Source organism: Epinephelus lanceolatus, chromosome 20 (genome assembly GCF_041903045.1).
Source record: "Epinephelus lanceolatus isolate andai-2023 chromosome 20, ASM4190304v1, whole genome shotgun sequence".
In the NCBI taxonomy this organism is placed as follows: domain Eukaryota; kingdom Metazoa; phylum Chordata; class Actinopteri; order Perciformes; family Serranidae; genus Epinephelus; species Epinephelus lanceolatus.
Genome location: NC_135753.1, coordinates 30,791,368 through 30,808,430, shown reverse-complemented (window position 1 = coordinate 30,808,430; position 17,063 = coordinate 30,791,368). Strand labels below are relative to the sequence as shown.

Below are 17,063 nucleotides of genomic sequence, written 5' to 3'. Positions count from 1 at the left end.
CCAACTACAAGTCAGAGGACCCACCCAAACCCCAACCTCAAAATTTCAAGATGGCTGCTCTGTGCATCAACAACAATCAAACTGTAGTTTTATACTGTTGATTAGCACTTCTGTCCTATTCATGTCTCATTAAATCAGTCGTACACACAGTGCTGTCCATCTTCTACCTGTGGACATGTTGCTGCTTGTTTGTATGCCCAAAATACAGTGTAATACATAGTTAGCAACTTTCTTAAATGTTGCATCTACAAACAGTTGGCGACTTTTCCTGCATAGCATAACTTCAAATATACTGACACCTGCAGCAGATTGTTAAGGAAATAATGTACCTTTTGTTTTCAGAGCTCCTTTGGTGGGGTCTCCTCCCTCAACAGTCTGTCCATCTCCAGTCAGACGCTCATTCAGAGAGTCAATTTCCCGCCGTACTGTAATGTTAGCACAGTGACAGGACATCAGTAAGCAAACAAACTCTGGAACTGTCTGGTTAGTCAATCAACACCTGAAGATCAATACTTAAAAGGTATACACCCAAGAAATCTAAGGGTGCTTTCAGACCTAGAGTCGTCTCCTTTGGTCTGAATCAGGGACTAATTTTGTTACAAAGTTGTATAATTGCCTAGAGTTGGTTCGTGTTCTCACGGCAGCATTTACAAGCGGACCAGATCAAATGCCTTGTGTGAGAAAGCTGCTCTTGATTGGTCAGAATTTCCATGTGGGAAAAATCCAGGAAGTAAAGCAAACGTTGAAGAAGAGTACACTTGCAAGATAAATGTGACACTTTCTAATGTCACAGTGGAGGGACAACTACGCAGGTTGATTTTAGCGCTGCTCATCGTGGACTATATTGCTGTCATTGTTCATTTTAGTCAAAGCATACAGTTTGAAAACGAGGCACGGCTCCAACTAGAAAACAATGTTTTGATGCATTGGATGTGCTGAATGTGCATATTAAGGCAGTACAGGAGGAGGTGCACATTAATAATCCTCCAGGACTGTAACATGCTCATGTTTAACCCAAACAATGTGTCATGTGACTGCAGTTGGTTCACATCCAGGTCGGAACACGTTCTCACCACAAGAGTTCGTTTGGAACCGGACCGAGACCACCTCTTCAAGAAGGTCTCAGTCTGGTTGTTTTGGTGCACACCTGAGTGTGATTGCTGTGTTCACACCTGCCCAAATGAACCACATTTACGGGGGTAAACAAACTTGAGTTCCATTGAACTGAACCAAACAGTGCAGGTGTGAAAGCACCCTAAGTACATTTGCTGGACTCTTTCGATCAGTTACTCACGTTCAAGGTTTTCGATGTAAAGATTTTCAAACTCGCGCTCAATCTGGCCAAAAAGGTCAAGAAGATTGGTCCGTAAGGAGAGGGGCAGCTTGGAGTCCTGGACAGACAGACAAGAAAAGAACAAAGTTTTAATACACTTGATGGTAAGCTGACATATGGGCCTAAAAATTAAGAATAAGTCACCACTTTTATTTCCTCCTGATCCCTCTCCAGCGTCGTATTATCTTTTATTTATAATAATGTGGTATATTCAATATGTTATGCTTAAAACTCTGAACTTCAACACAGGCAAGACTACAGTTTTACAGTGACAAACTACTGTTTCATATATTATCACTACTCACACATAAGTTTGGGTGACTCATAAAATACACACCACTTAAACAAATCGAAAGCTACACATATAAATCTCAAGTCAAACACAGCCTGCATGTTCACCTGATACAATCAGCCACCAGCTACAGTTTGTGCTACGCAACTTATAACCTACAAAACAATTTACTAACTACACAACAGCCAAGAGTGCAACCACCCAACTCATTTCAACTGACTTACCTCCATGGCGAACTCCTAGAGGTACCGGTTACCAGGTGACCACCAGTCTACACCAGACTAGCATGCAAAGAAACCGAAAAAAGCTGCCGTGAAAACAAAGGCTGCGTTTAACAGCACGCCTTAAGAGCTGCTGCTTTCTCCAGCCATCTGAAAGACGAGGAAACCAAATACTTGACTGTCACTCTTTCTTCTGGCACGCGCTCAAAATCAACAACAGTTTGCCACAGTGACGTTAACCGCCTGATCGCTCTGTCTGTGCCCCGTGTCAACACACACTTGACCAAAAAAAAAAAAAAGCTCAATTAGCAAACAACAGGCCACCCTTATGAATTTAAAGCTGCTTAGTTGTGGCACTAAAACCTGCAGTGTACTCTGGCTAATAATGACAGCATTGAAAGCGCAGAAGAAAATGCATCCTGTGTATTATATATAGGTTTATAAAGCTGTGTGTGTGTGTGTGTGTGTGTGTGTGTGTGTGTGTGTGTGTGTGCGTGTGTTACTCTGTGCTGTGGGGGGTAGACTAGGTACATAAACAGAGCCAGCATGTCTTGGCAGTGGACAAAAAGGCCTGGTGAAAAGACTAATCAGACCTGGACAAGCGGCCCATATTAAAACTTGATGAGACAACAGGCCAGTGCAAGCTGAGCTCCAGGTTTAGTGGTTGATAATTCAAGGACATTGTCAAGCACAGAAAGTAAATGTTCAAGGACCTCCATGACCAAAACTAGAGCTGGGCAATACCAACAAACATAAGCATCACATTATTTCCACCTGAATACATTGAGCCAAAACCTGGATCATGACAAAGGCACAGACAATGTTTTGTTTTTCATTCAACAGGTTTTATCTCCCGTGACAGAAATACATGATGATACCATCTAAAATAGGGATAGACCGATATGGATTTTTTAGGGCCGATGCCGATACCAATTTTTTTCCATCACCCTTAGCCGATGACCGATTATGGACTGCCGATTTTCTTGAGCCGATATTTGGGGCCGATACTGCTTTTGCTCCCTCAATTTACATAAAAAAAATGACACAATGATAACAAATATTACAGGTCTCAAGTTTAAAATAAGAAACATTTATTGAACAGTAAAAAATACTAAAACAAGATGGAAAGTTGAGGTAGAACAGGTAGAATATCATTATTATTATTATTATACATTCAAATAAAAAAAAGAGTTCAGTGCTCTTAAATCTTCCAGTAATGTCTTTATAAAATAAACAAATATTTAAGCTGAAGCATAAATAAAACAACAACTACTGTACACAGTAGGATTCAACAGCTTTGTTCAACTTAACCACATACTTTCAAATGAAAAAAAGTGCCAGGGAAAAATAAATCCGCGAACCCACGCGCATATCGGCCGATGCCGATACAAGTAAAAAACTCAAATATCGGCCTGATATATCGGCCGGCCAATGTATCGGTCTATCCTTAATCTAAAACACTTCTAAAACATCCCTGACACAAACCCTTTGTTCAGCTTATCCGAGAGACGACTCTAAGTAGGGTCAGTCTGCAGCCAACTCCCAATAGTTAACAACCAGGGTGTTCTTGATCAAACAAAAACAGCTTTTATTGTTTCAGTGGTGAAGAAGCTTGACAGTTTGCCATGACTGGTTTGCATCAGGAAATGCCTGCTTGTGTAAAGGCTTCAGTTACAGTCTTGTCCGTTCTGGAGGAAATAAATCAATCTCCAATTTAAATAACCTGTTTGAAGATAGTTAATCACTAACTTTATGGCACCAGTGGGTTTATAAAGTCACAGTACATCCCTTTGTTTTGACAAAAAGAAAATCAGTAACCAGCAGGCGCATCCACACCAGACAGTCCTTCAAAGATTAGAGAATGTAAAATCCAGATGACATGAACACTTGGGCAAAAGCAAGTTTACTCCAAAGTAGGATCCTGTAGCTCCCTAATAAAAACACTTACACTTTCCCCAGGGGAGGAAACCACATCTCGTAAATACAAGGTAGCATGGGGCTGTGGATGTTGCAACACCAGGTACAAAATAAAAGCAATGCTGCTCAACCGGCTTGTACTCTCATGACTGACAAAAAACAGACTCACACCAAAACTGAATAACAATCAAAATGCTATTTAGTAAAGAATCACTTTATAGTAGGTGTTTTATGAGCAGATCCACAAAAAACTCTGTGGAGCATGTTTATAAGACATGTTATGTGTGCAGTATAAGCTCTATATTTGCCAAAATGCTTGTCTGCCACTGTCAGAGTGTGCTGACAGCGAGACAAAAGGCATTGTCTGTGCATCCCCCTCACCTGTCCCTCCAGCATGTCTCCTCTTTGGATGCCTGCTGGCCTCTCCTCTGTGCTGTTGGTGCGCCGGATAGACAAGCTGTGAGCCTTGCGCTTCTGCTTGGGGTGACGGGCAGCTGAAGCAGAGCCACTGCTGCTTCCGCCCTCCACAGGCATCCCTCCTACCGTGCGGGTGGCCCTGCCCCCTGCTCACCTCTTACCTGAGAAGCAGGTACACAAAGGCCAGGCTCGCTAGTTGGCTGGTGGGTGGATAAGGCTGGTCGGTTATCTCCACCTGTGTGCAAGTAAAAAGGAAGTTGAGTTTAGGTTCACAGCCATTGCAGGAACTGCTCAAGGTGAAGGGTAGCCTTCCCTGCATGGATCCAAACTGATACAAGCAGATATATTCAGATTTAAAGAGCGTGTTGAATCAGTCTGACCCTGATACCTGCTGCTCTGAAGCAGCATACAGCCAAACCACATTTGAAAGTCCAGTAATTTAATGCTGCTTTGCTTGTAAGCAAAAAGCTTTTCCAATAAAACATAATTTCAAGATTATTAACTTTACTGACTCCTGTTTAATGTGAGAAACATGTGCATAATTTGAATTTTACCATCCCTCCCACTTGTTCTGTACCACACATAGTTTTATTTGGTGCCAACAATTGATGCCTGTGAAATACAGCCACTGGAGAAGGAACTCGATAAATTTTCTATTTGGAAATTTGATTATGTTTTCCTATTTTTGCAAATGACATAACAAGTTACAAGTATTTTTTCCTTATGAATAATTAATTTCCTTTTTATTTGGGATTGAATTGGTCAAAGTGTGACTTGAGAAAGTGAAAGAAACTCAACAAAATATATTCTCTCAGATAATAGAGATAGATGTCTTGATGAGGAATCGAATGGAAACTGACTTAAACCTTGATGTTTATCTTTTTGATGTATTTGTTACTGTGTCTGTTTAATTTTGGCTTGTTTATTTAGTTATTTATTTATTTATTTCCTTTAAGCACTTCATTTTGTTTTGATATATAACTGCCAAAACAGGCATGACGTAAAAAAATTGTGACTGTTTTTGTAAATCCTCTGGCTGAAAGAAGGAGGGACTACGGGAATAACAGGATTAAACTGCTTTGCTGCTTTACTTAAAGGCATAAAGCATACTTTGTAGAACCTGACTTTAAGACATCTTATTCAAAAAGATTAAAACAAAACAAAAGAAACAAAAAGAAAAACTGATTCCCAACCACTGTTAAAAGAGGGACTATGTGGATAACAGGTAAAAAATAAAAAAACCTTTAAGTTATACATTATGGTAAATTTTATGTCACCTGAATTTACTATCAGCAGCCTGTGAATTTACTATCAGCAGCCTGTGCCATGCTGTGACCTGAAGTCATCTGCTATAATTTACCTACATTTGCCAGCTGGCTGTATGATATTAAAATATACAGAATCTTAATGAAGTTCAGCCTCAAGGCACAACATGCTTAGAGGACTGTGCAGATTTGTGCTGACATTATAATGGCTGCTCTGAAACAACATAATTCCAAATACTGTTAAAAAGTCCATGAATTTAATGCTGCTTTGCTCATAGGCAACCCAACAAAAGAATACAAAAAGTAAAATAAAAATAAAGACATATTGACACCCACCCACTGTTGAAAGAGGGACTATGAAGGTAACAGGTTAAAAAAAGTGAAGTTACACACTCTGTAGAACAAATAAGCGTCCCTTGGTAAATTATATGTCACCCGAATTTACTATCAGCAGCCTGTGAAGCCTGACAGACCTGAAGTCATCTGCTATAATTCACCTACTTGCTGTAAGATATTAAAATTAACAGAATCTTAATGAAGTTCAGCCTCAAGGTACAACATGTTCAGAGCACTGTGCAGGTTTGTGCTGTAGATATGGTGGCGTGGCGCCATATTTAACATTTGGACAACGCATAACATTAGTTAGCTAGCTTAACGACAATTTACAAGCAAGACTGAAACTGAAAGTATAACATCCGCCAGTCAACACGTGTATCCATGTAACATTATGCCCAATAACGACCCATAACAAGTTAACAGGGTGAATCACGCTTGCAAAATGAATGCTCGACGTTGCTGTCGTGACTTGTGACCAACCTATGATACTGTTATGTCACGATACAACACAGACACTCACCGCTGTCACTGAATTCACTCTAAGTTATCTCGGTGGTCTTGAAATAAAATCAGCTGCAGGTAAAGCAGACGAGCTGCCACATCTCTTCACTGCGGCATCTAACGTTTACACACCACACGGCTGCTAGCTAACCACAGCATACATGACCTATGACCTTCCTAACTCCACATGTATGTACATTTCACAGTATGTTATTTTACACACGTTATCGATGTATGATTTTAACCGTTACTGACACGTTACAGTTTGACAAGTATCAGATTTTTTACCCAAATTTGACACATCACGTATTTTATTGGCGCACCGACTTCCGCATCACGTGATTTGTGTTTGCACTTTGTTAGCCAATGAGCTGCCGCGCCGATGTCACGGTGTCCAATGAGAGACCGTGACCTCAGAGGCAGGGAGTGAAAGCTAGCTGGCTAGACCACTGTGTGCAGCTCTAAAATATCGCCGTGAACAAGGTGTATCTACCTGAGACAGGTAAACTATTGTGTGAGTAATGTAACGTGTATCAGTTTGTGTGTAGGCTGTGTGTGTAGCAGACAGTGCATACTTATGTTCGGTTGTCAGGGGCCTGGGTGATGTTGGCTGTGCTCAGGCTGTGCTGCGTAGTGGTCTGATGGCGTGTTGACAGTCAGTGTTCACAGGAAAACACGAAGTGGAGTCTGCTGGAGCGACAAAATAACATCCCACTATTTACTACTGTATGCTTTAATGGTAATGCATCAATCATAGCCAGTAATATAATGCCCACGTGGGCTATTATACTGCATTGAGTGCTTTTACTTTTACTGCTGAGTAAACTACTATACTTTTACTTGAGCAACAATTTCAATACGGGACTTTTAACTTGTAATGGACAGGGGCGGGTCATCAGACAATTGGTCCCTGGGCACAGATATGCAAAAGACCCCCCACTTGAGTGGCAAGACACACACACAGTTCATGGATCATAGGCCTCATTTTGTGTTATTGTTTTGCATAAGCTTGTAAATATAATGCATCTTTTTGTGTGTGGCTTTTTTTTTTTGGACTTTTCCCTTTCTTAAGACCCTTTTACACTGCCAGATTTTCGGCGAATGTTTGGCCGTTTTGCCGGCAAGCCGTGAGCGTTTAAACACACAGAGCCGGATTGGCAAGTTGATCCGAGGTGCCTAATTTTCCGCCACGTAGGGCTAAACATATTGGCAGAACCGTTTTGGTTTAAAAAGAATGAGGTGCCCTTCCGCCATGGGAGGGGCTGTTGATGACTTCTGGGAGGAGCTGTTGATGACGCTGCACGTGCGACCCGCTGGCAGTGGACTAACAGGAAACAGCTGATAGCAGGAATTAGGGAGCAGCTAGTAGCAAGAGGGAAACGCAAACCTGAAAGACACTGTAAAGATGAGCAACAGGGGAGACAAAGAATTGCGCGCCCTCCTTGCCCTCGCAAATGAAGAGGCCATTAACCGTCAGATGACGGGGACGGTGAAGAACGGGCCGACTTATGAGGGAATTGCCGAAGGACTGACCAGCCGCGGCTTCCCTCGGAGCAAGGCTATTTACGTCACATGCTGAGCTACACGTTTTGTTACCTGCTCACGCCCCCCATTGCCCTGAAAAAGGCGCATTCTGTATAAACAAAAGTAGGTAGGCGTCATTTTGCCGCACTCCCCAATTTTGTTTTTATACTGCCAATGCTGAAAAAAGACTGATTAGGCTTTCTTGTAAATTTGCACAATTCCTATCTAAAAAGGGCTTAAGCATGAAGGGGGAAAGAGAGGGCTGACATGCAGCAGGGGGCTGCAGGGTGGAATCAAGCAGCTGCAAGGACATTGCGTTGATATATTGGATGCCTGCTCTACCCACTAAGCCACTGGGTGCCCCTTTAGTGTCTTATTGGTCATTTTGTGTCCCTGTGTTGTTTTTTTTGGGGGGGGGGCTCTTTCTTTAATTATTCTTATATTATTCCTTTGCATCTCTTTTACCCCTTTTCCACTAAAATTAGCACATGTACACAGGTTTTTTAAACATAGGAAAACCCACTAAAAAGAGGCGTTAATCTCTTTTCCCATTGCCAGCAGACTCGAGACGTGTACATGGCTCTGCAGCAGACGAGCATGCCTTTCTGTTGTTTTTTTGTTTTTAACTAGTCTAATTCGACTTCATGGACAGGCCAGAAAACAAGTTAGTAAACAATAGAAAGCTGCATGAAGGCCACTGAAAATGTTACGTGGTTACTTCTTTTTTTGTATCTTCTATCTCTTTCAAGCTGTGTTGACTAATTTGGAATGATGTTTGAGCGCTGCAGTATTTGGACAGTATTTTGTAGTGTGTGTCACTGCATCTCGCCAATAAAGGGGCTAAAATTAGTACGCTCACCCATATGTTTTTCTATTACTTCTACTTCTGATCAGAGCTGGAGTTGATTAATACCCGTGACTACTGCAGAGTAATTTGACCAGGGTGTGAATGCCGGCTGTAACCTTTCACATCACATACAAAAGCGAGATGTTAGTGGGTGTTAGTGGGTTTTTGTCCTATGGGAAAATCAAGTTATTTTTTCTCAGACTCTAGCTGCTGCAACAGGCAGAAAAACATCCTTTAATTTTATAGTTGTAGTTTCCTAATGTATGTAAAACTCTCCACAGTATGAACAGTGGTTACATGAGCCTCAAAACCAGACACAACTCAGCCCTGAGCAGAGTGACCGTCCTCTATTGACCAATCAACAGCCTGCAGTGTTCACAGCTCCACCTTTTAGCGCCAGATCTGTGTGCTAGGTACCCCAACAGAGGGGGGACCAAACATGGGGACGTTTATGGAACGGTTATTTTGGTACCATCCACAATTTTTCACTGTGGAAACAGAAAAAGCACTAACATGCCCTTTCAGTAATCCTTACATGGTAATGTAGTATATTAACACAGTTGTACTGATATTTTTACTGAAGTAAAGTAAAGTAGTAGTGGATATAAGTGTTTCTAATTTTACGAGTTAAAAGCAGTCAGTCTATAAGTTAACCTTTAAAATCTCACATTTTATGTGCAGTCACGTTAATGTTTATCCTCTGTGTTATCAGCAGTGTGTCCTCCGATCCTCACTGGGTTAACTCCTCTCCAGTTTTTACCACCGCCCACAGCTCCAGACCTTGTGATTGGTTTTCTGTTTTGGTCAGGCGATGGTGCGGGCTGTGTGGGCGGTGCTCCGGATGGTGTCCTGCGAGGGAGCCGCCGTGCTGAAATCAAACGTGCCTGGCGCTGGTCGAGTGTCTGCACCGATGCTCAGATCTGTCTGCACTCCTTTGACTTCCTGCCGCAGAGCTATAACCAGGTAAGCTACCAGTCTGTAGGTCTGTGAAGTCTTCAGGTCCTGGTCTGAGGTTAGAGACAGCAGTCAGAGATTAGCCTGTTGACACTAAGCTAAGACACAGTTTGTGCTATTGATAGCTGAGCTCTGCTGAAGCCTCTTTGTCACATGAACGTCGTTGTGTCATAATGAAATAAAGTCACGCCAAATTCAACTGTAAAAAAAACTCAATCTTCATGTAACGTTAGCTCTGCGTGTTAGTTAGTACGCAATTTCAAAGTAGCTTCTTAAAGCCTGAGCATAGTATCTTCAATTCGGCATACAGTAAGGTAAGACAGCTGCATTTACTGATGTGTTATTATAACATGCACATTTTGTAAACTTTGTGGCCAGGGTCACAACTGGAATACTTAATCACAACTAGCAATGAAACTATCAGTCACATAATGATAAGCAGCAGTCCAAAAAATGTCCTTTTAATAAACAAATAATGCTACTATCATTACTGACTATTACTACTACTGCTGTTGGCCCCATGTGGGTAGAAATGAGCTTAAAAAATGGGCCCCATATGGGATTGTCCATGGGTTCCATAATGGCCCCATGCTAACTGCCCACATGGGAATGTTTACAGGGTGTCTGCAGGTCCTTAAAACTTTTAAAATGTCTTCTTTTCAATTGTACAACCATAAGGCCTTAACAGTCAGTAAAGTCTTAAAACTTAATTTGTGAGGTCATAACTACTACTAACAGTTTATATAATTTGATTCACACATCTTTTAATTTCTATTTTGTTAAAATGAGTCCACAAGTCCACATTTCTAATGTTACAAATCTTAAAAAACAACTATATTACTGTCATTTTGCCTCATACTTGCTCTTACCTGCTGGCAAAATGTAGATCAACTTAACTCAATCTAATAACCATATGTCTACATTAGGGCTGCAACAACTAATCGACTAATAAAATAATTGGTGACTATTTTAGTAGTGGACTAATCGGTTTGAGTCATTCTTCATAGAAAAGTACTATAAAAGTACCCCAAAATACTCTTATTGCAGCTTCTTACGTTCAAATATTGGCAGCTTTACACACTCTCCCATGACAGTGAACTAAAACCCTTTGGCGTGAGTACGAAACAAGACATTAGATAATTTGGGGGTTTGGGAGAGACAGACTGACATTTTTCAACATTTTAACACATTTTTCGATAAATTGATTAGTCGACTAATCGAAGAAATAATTGACAGATTAGTCAACAATGAAAATAATCGTTAGTTGTAGCCCTAGTCTACATAACACATACAGTACAGGCCAAAAGTTTGGACACACCTTCTCATTCAATGCATTTTCTTTATTTTCATGACTATTTACATTGTAGATTCTCACTGAAGGCATCAAAACTATGAATGAACACATGTGGAGTTATGTACTTAACAAAAAAAGGTGAAATAACTGAAAACATGTTTTATATTCTAGTTTCTTCAAAATAGCCACCCTTTGCTCTGATTACTGCTTTGCACACTCTTGGCATTCTCTCCATGAGCTTCAAGAGGTAGTCACCTGAAATGGTTTTCCAACAGTCTTGAAGGAGTTCCCAGAGGTGTTTAGCACTTGTTGGCCCCTTTGCCTTCACTCTGCGGTCCAGCTCACCCCAAACCATCTGGATTGGGTTCAGGTCCGGTGACTGTGGAGGCCAGGTCATCTGCCGCAGCACTCCATCACTCTCCTTCTTGGTCAAATAGCCCTTACACAGCCTGGAGGTGTGTTTGGGGTCATTGTCCTGTTGAAAAATAAATGATCGTCCAACTAAACGCAAACCGGATGGGATGGCATGTCGCTGCAGGATGCTGTGGTAGCCATGCTGGTTCAGTGTGCCTTCAATTTTGAATAAATCCCCAACAGTGTCACCAGCAAAACACCCCCACACCATCACACCTCCTCCTCCATGCTTCACAGTGGGAACCAGGCATGTGGAATCCATCCGTTCACCTTTTCTGCGTCTCACAAAGACACGGCGGTTGGAACCAAAGATCTCAAATTTGGACTCATCAGACCAAAGCACAGATTTCCACTGGTCTAATGTCCATTCCTTGTGTTTCTTGGCCCAAACAAATCTCTTCTGCTTGTTGCCTCTCCTTAGCAGTGGTTTCCTAGCAGCTATTTGACCATGAAGGCCTGATTGGCGCAGTCTCCTCTTAACAGTTGTTCTAGAGATGGGTCTGCTGCTAGAACTCTGTGTGGCATTCATCTGGTCTCTGATCTGAGCTGCTGTTAACTTGCGATTTCTGAGGCTGGTGACTCGGATGAACTTATCCTCAGAAGCAGAGGTGACTCTTGGTCTTCCTTTCCTGGGTCGGTCCTCATGTGTGCCAGTTTCGTTGTAGCGCTTGATGGTTTTTGCGACTCCACTTGGGGACACATTTAAAGTTTTTGCAATTTTCCGGACTGACTGACCTTCATTTCTTAAAGTAATGATGGCCACTGGTTTTTCTTTAGTTAGCTGATTGGTTCTTGCCATAATATGAATTTTAACAGTTGTCCAATAGGGCTGTCGGCTGTGTATTAACCTGACTTCTGCACAACACAACTGATGGTCCCAACCCCATTGATAAAGCAAGAAATTCCACTAATTAACCCTGATAAGGCACACCTGTGAAGTGGAAACCATTTCAGGTGACTACCTCTTGAAGCTCATGGAGAGAATGCCAAGAGTGTGCAAAGCAGTAATCAGAGCAAAGGGTGGCTATTTTGAAGAAACTAGAATATAAAACATGTTTTCAGTTATTTCACCTTTTTTTGTTAAGTACATAACTCCACATGTGTTCATTCATAGTTTTGATGCCTTCAGTGAGAATCTACAATGTAAATAGTCATGAAAATAAAGAAAACGCATTGAATGAGAAGGTGTGTCCAAACTTTTGGCCTGTACTGTACCTCTGCACAAGACCACATATATACTTGCCTGCAATGCTTACCCGTGATGCTTAAATGAGTAAAGCATGATTTGTACAAAAAAACAGTCCTAAAGTTGTGTTTAAAAGCATCAAATTTAACTGTCTGATAACTGCAGACAATCTGGTTTACCCAAGCTTTGGATTTTATATTAATTGCACATTGATATCTTTGGGTTTTTGACTTTCGGCCAGATAACACCAGCAATTCGAAGACATCTTTTTGGGCACTTGGAACTTGTTACAGGCATTTAGCAATTACGAAACTATTACTATATATGCTGTTACTCTACTGTACATTTTGTTTGTTCTTCTCATGTAGCATAAAGGGACTATATTGTGCATTTTGATGTGCAGCCGTATGCTGGTAATAAATTGACTTTGAACCTCAGTTATTTAAAGATATATGTTTAGGAGAGGCACAAAGCGGCATGAGGTATATTTTACATGTATCTGAGTATGTTTGTTAGATATACTCCCTACTTGAGTGTAAAATTTTTATGAACTTGGAAAGATTTCAAGGTCCACTTAGGGAATCGCCACGATACGATATTGTCATGATACAACATTGTTGTGACAGGGTTTCCTCCTGTTTTGACGTGAATAAGCATTCAATTATAAGCTGCTGTCTGTCTGCGTCTCCTTCCGTGCTCTGCAGTGAGGCGAGACACCTGCAGTCTGCAGTCAGAATGCCTGAGATAACCACAGACCACCTGGACGAGAAGCAGGTGCAGCTGCTGTCCGAGATGTGCATCCTCATCGACGAGAACGATCGCAAGATTGGAGCGGACACCAAGAAAAACTGCCACCTCAACTCCAACATCAACAAAGGTACCTGTCTGTCACGTTGAGCTGCACACACCTGTTTTGCCTCAGGATGCATATCTGTGACTTTTGGATTTGTACCTGTGATGAGTTGTTTGTTTGTTTTGCCAGGTTTTTTACACAGAGCCTTCAGCGTATTCATTTTCAACAGTGAGGAGAAGCTGCTCTTACAACAGAGGTCTGACGCCAAAATCACTTTTCCAGGTCAGTGACAAATCCATAAACCTCCCAGTTTAACCATTATCCCAAATACACCTGTGATTCACTGGGACACATGTGATCGCATGAAGCATAACAACTTGAGAACACTTATGGCGGGCATTGTTAATATGTTTAACTATCCCTGTGTGTGTGTGCAGGCTGTTTCACAAACACATGCTGCAGCCACCCCTTACACACAGACAGTGAGCTGGAGGAGAAGGAAGCAATAGGAGTGAGGAAAGCTGCTCAGAGGAGACTCAAAGCTGAGCTGGGCATCCCCATGGAACAGGTATACTGTAGTGTGTGTGTGTGTGTGTGTGTGTGTGTGTGTGTGTGTTTAAGCACATCACAAGAGTCTTTCCTTGTGTCTGATCTCTGCCTTCCTGTTGCTTCTCAGGTGACACCAGATGAAATGACGTACCTGACAAGGATCCACTATAAGGCCCAGTCAGACGGTGTGTGGGGAGAACATGAGATTGACTACATCCTCTTCATGCAGAAGGTATCACAGTGATGTCTGTTGGCGTTGAGTTACATTAGGATATGTGATGTGTATCTGGCCCCTGTTTGTGCTTAAGCATCAGCGTGTCTCCACTATGCTCTCCAGCTACTTGCTAACTTTGTCAGTCTGGTGTTTGGTGGTTGAGCAGGCAGTGACAGCTGGGAATGATGCTGATGTGAGTGATGAGAGTGAACCAGGACTGTAAATATGTGGGACTTAAAACCAAAACAGTAAGGGTGCTTTCAGACCTAGAGTCGTCTCCTTTGGTCTGAATCAGGGACTAATTTTGTCACAAAGTTGTATAATTGCCTAGAGTTGGTTCGTGTTCTCACGGCAGCATTTACAAGCGGACCAGATCAAATGCCTTGTGTGAGAAAGCTGCTCTTGATTGGTCAGAATTTCCAAGTGGGAAAAATCCAGGAAGTAAAGCAAACATTGAAGAAGAGTACACTTGCAAGATAAATGTGACACTTTCTAATGTCACAATGGAGGGACAACTACGCAGGTTGATTTTAGCGCTGCTCATCGTGGACTACATTGCTGTCATTGTTCATTTTAGTCAAAGCATACAGTTTGAAAACGAGGCGCGGCTCCAACTAGAAAACAATGTTTTGATGCATTGGATGTGCTGAATGTGCATATTAAGGCAGTACAGGAGGAGGTGCACATTAATAATCCTCCAGGACTGTAACATGCTCATGTTTAACCCAAACAATGTGTCATGTGACTGCAGCTGGTTCACATCCAGGTCGGAACACCTTCTCACCACAAACCAACCGCACCAGAGTTCGTTTGTAACCGGACTGAGACCACCTCTTCAAGAAGGTCTCAGTCCGGTTGTTTTGGTGCACCTGAGTGTGATTGTTGTGTTCACAACCCTAACCCTAACCCAAACAAACCGCACTTAGGGGGAAACGAACTTGAGTTTGATTGAACCGAACCAAACAGGGCAGGTGTGAAAGCACCTTAAATTAAAAGATGCTAAAATGCTCCACAGAGCTGAGAGGAACTGTATGTTCATCATTAAGAGCGACAACTTTCAAATTAAAGTAGTGATATGAAAATGGAAATCCAGACCCAAATCTAGAAAGATTGAGGACTCGCTGAGCAAATTCAAATTGTGCTCTCACAATAACTCTGGATTTCCAGGGTAGTGATATGACACATTGTGAAGACAAGTACTGACTATAGCTGCGTTACTCTGTGACTTGAATATAATGATAATTTTAGAGGCACACACTGCACTGGGGATACGATCATTCTGGTCTGGTGAATGCCTGTCCAATGACTCACTTATATGATGCAACTAATGCACACTGAGAACAGAAAGAGCAGACTTTTCCAGAGATCCTTGGTTTCTTTGAAGAAAATCAATTAAGTGGCAGTGAAATGCACAGTTAAAGAGAGAGAAAATCAAGAACTGAAACACAATTAAAGTTGCTGTTGACCAGCCCAGTCGCTACAAAAAATGTTGGCATTGTTCATTTCTGCAAAGCACGGATATGTTACATTTGTACATATCATGTAGCGCATCAACATTTCTAAAGTGTCGTAGTATATGAGCTGACTTTGTCAACGGCAGTGGAGGTGGAGCAGATGGTGGACTGTGTGACATCTCAGTAAGACACCTGCCAAACTGCAGACCACAGTTCAAGGCCAACAAACTGAGTCATTTAAAGTGAGTCAGCACAGTGTTTCCATCCACTTTTTAGCCACCAAATGTGGGCAATTATTTAGCAACCTGTCGCTGTGTTTCCGGGGGTGCTAGTGCCACAAAAAGTGCGTAAGGATGCCCTGACACCTTTGTAAGTGTGTATTTGGATTGTATTTGCCTGCTTGCCTGTGTTATACTTACCCGGCTTAAATTATGGTCAATAACATCTTTTTTCTGTCTCTCTAAAGGAGGTGGAGTTGAGTCCAGACCCCAATGAGATCAAAAGCCACTGCTACGTAAGCAAGGAGGAGCTGAAGGAGATGTTGGAGAAGGCCAAGCGTAAAGAACTGGAGATCACACCCTGGTTCAGCCTCATCGCAGAGACCTTCCTCTTTCAGTGGTGGGACAACCTGCAGAACCTCAAGCAGTTCATGGATCACAACAACATCCACCGCATGTAACCAAAACCAGGATCGGGCTCCACGCTCCGTCATTTCAAACCTTGGGTTGTAGTAATACTTGGCTGAGATACAAGCAAAGCCAGCTGAACTGTTAGAGACCCCTGACACTCTGAAGTCAAAAAATAAGTATCACTTGCTGCTTCTGCCAAGGTAGTAGTACAGTAAGTGTAGGACTTCCACACTGATGTTTAAGTCCTGCTGACAGTGAGAGGTGATGTGGTATATAGTGGGTTTGTAGCCCTGAGATGCATTTATCCATACATGAGAGCTGATCCAAGTAGGGTCACTCTTAGTCTTATGTATTTAGAACACATACATCAGGTAATCAATTCTGACAAACTGCACACTGGATTTACAGACTGTACAGAAGTAAAGACATTCAACATCTTATTTTAGTAGGAGTGACGTAATTAGTGACAACTCCACGAAGACTATAGCATATTTTTATATAAAAACTAAAAGTGCCTGTGTACAGGTCATTAGGATGAGATGAGTAGTTTCTCCAAGTACTGATGTGAGGTCACAACTGTCACTTCTGTATATTGTCGACAATGATATCAATGGACGAGCTGTGTCTTTGCACTCTTTACAATAAGTACTCGCACAATAAAGAGTTTGATTGTGGACATTGGCAGTAGATTGGCTGTGTTTTGCTTTGGAGGACTGGAAAATTGTGGCAACAAGTGGATGTAACGGTAAAATGGGTGAAGGCGTTCATGGTCATGTAAATATAAGTCAGTTGCAGCCTTTTAGATGAAGAAAAGATAAACATTTAATCTGTATCAATAGAAATTATATATTTGATCTATATTATTATGAATATATTACCATAAAGTCCTAGATAACATCTAGTGTCACCATGATATCACTATC

The 17,063-nt window shown here is 41.7% G+C and overlaps 2 protein-coding genes across 6 annotated transcripts in view; one reads left to right on the top strand and one right to left on the bottom strand.

The window, feature by feature from the left end:
* Positions 1-6,942, bottom strand: part of LOC117264558 (WD repeat-containing protein 37-like) — a 36,668-nt gene extending 29,726 nt beyond the window's left edge. For 2 of the 4 annotated variants that reach the window (XM_033638589.2, XM_033638591.2), the window contains exons 1-4: positions 6,858-6,942; positions 4,145-4,415; positions 1,295-1,391; positions 330-425 (exon numbers count right to left, since the gene is read on the bottom strand). In XM_033638589.2, coding sequence (XP_033494480.1) covers positions 330-425; positions 1,295-1,391; positions 4,145-4,297 — 346 coding nt within the window. In that variant the 5' untranslated portion in view covers positions 4,298-4,415; positions 6,858-6,942. Of the gene's footprint in view, positions 1-329; positions 426-1,294; positions 1,392-1,849; positions 1,990-4,144; positions 4,416-6,301; positions 6,437-6,857 lie in introns of those variants that run through there. The other 2 variants (XM_033638590.2, XM_078162788.1) reach the window with 2 other exon arrangements.
* On the top strand, positions 6,682-16,821 carry idi1 (isopentenyl-diphosphate delta isomerase 1). Of its 2 annotated transcripts, XM_033638594.2 has the most exons (7): positions 6,682-6,784; positions 9,462-9,616; positions 13,206-13,378; positions 13,484-13,576; positions 13,732-13,862; positions 13,971-14,075; positions 15,978-16,821. In XM_033638594.2, the coding sequence occupies exons 2-7, from the start codon at positions 9,465-9,467 to the stop codon at positions 16,188-16,190; spliced, it is 867 nt and encodes a 288-aa protein (XP_033494485.2). In that variant the 5' UTR covers positions 6,682-6,784; positions 9,462-9,464; the 3' UTR covers positions 16,191-16,821. The 2 variants fall into 2 exon arrangements, with proteins under 2 accessions (XP_033494485.2, XP_033494486.2); XM_033638595.2 differs by lacking the exon at positions 6,682-6,784 and having other exon boundaries at positions 9,366-9,616.
* Positions 16,822-17,063: the final 242 nt, after the last annotated feature.

Excerpts from the sequence above, each read along its gene's own strand:
- idi1 (XM_033638594.2), top strand. The coding sequence starts at position 9,465 with ATGGTGCGGGCTGTGTGGGCGGTGCTCCGGATGGTGTCCTGCGAGGGA. Across the intron at positions 13,577-13,731 it reads CGCCAAAATCACTTTTCCAG|GCTGTTTCACAAACACATGC; the intron begins GTCAGTGACAAA and ends GTGTGTGTGCAG. Across the intron at positions 14,076-15,977 it reads ACATCCTCTTCATGCAGAAG|GAGGTGGAGTTGAGTCCAGA; the intron begins GTATCACAGTGA and ends GTCTCTCTAAAG.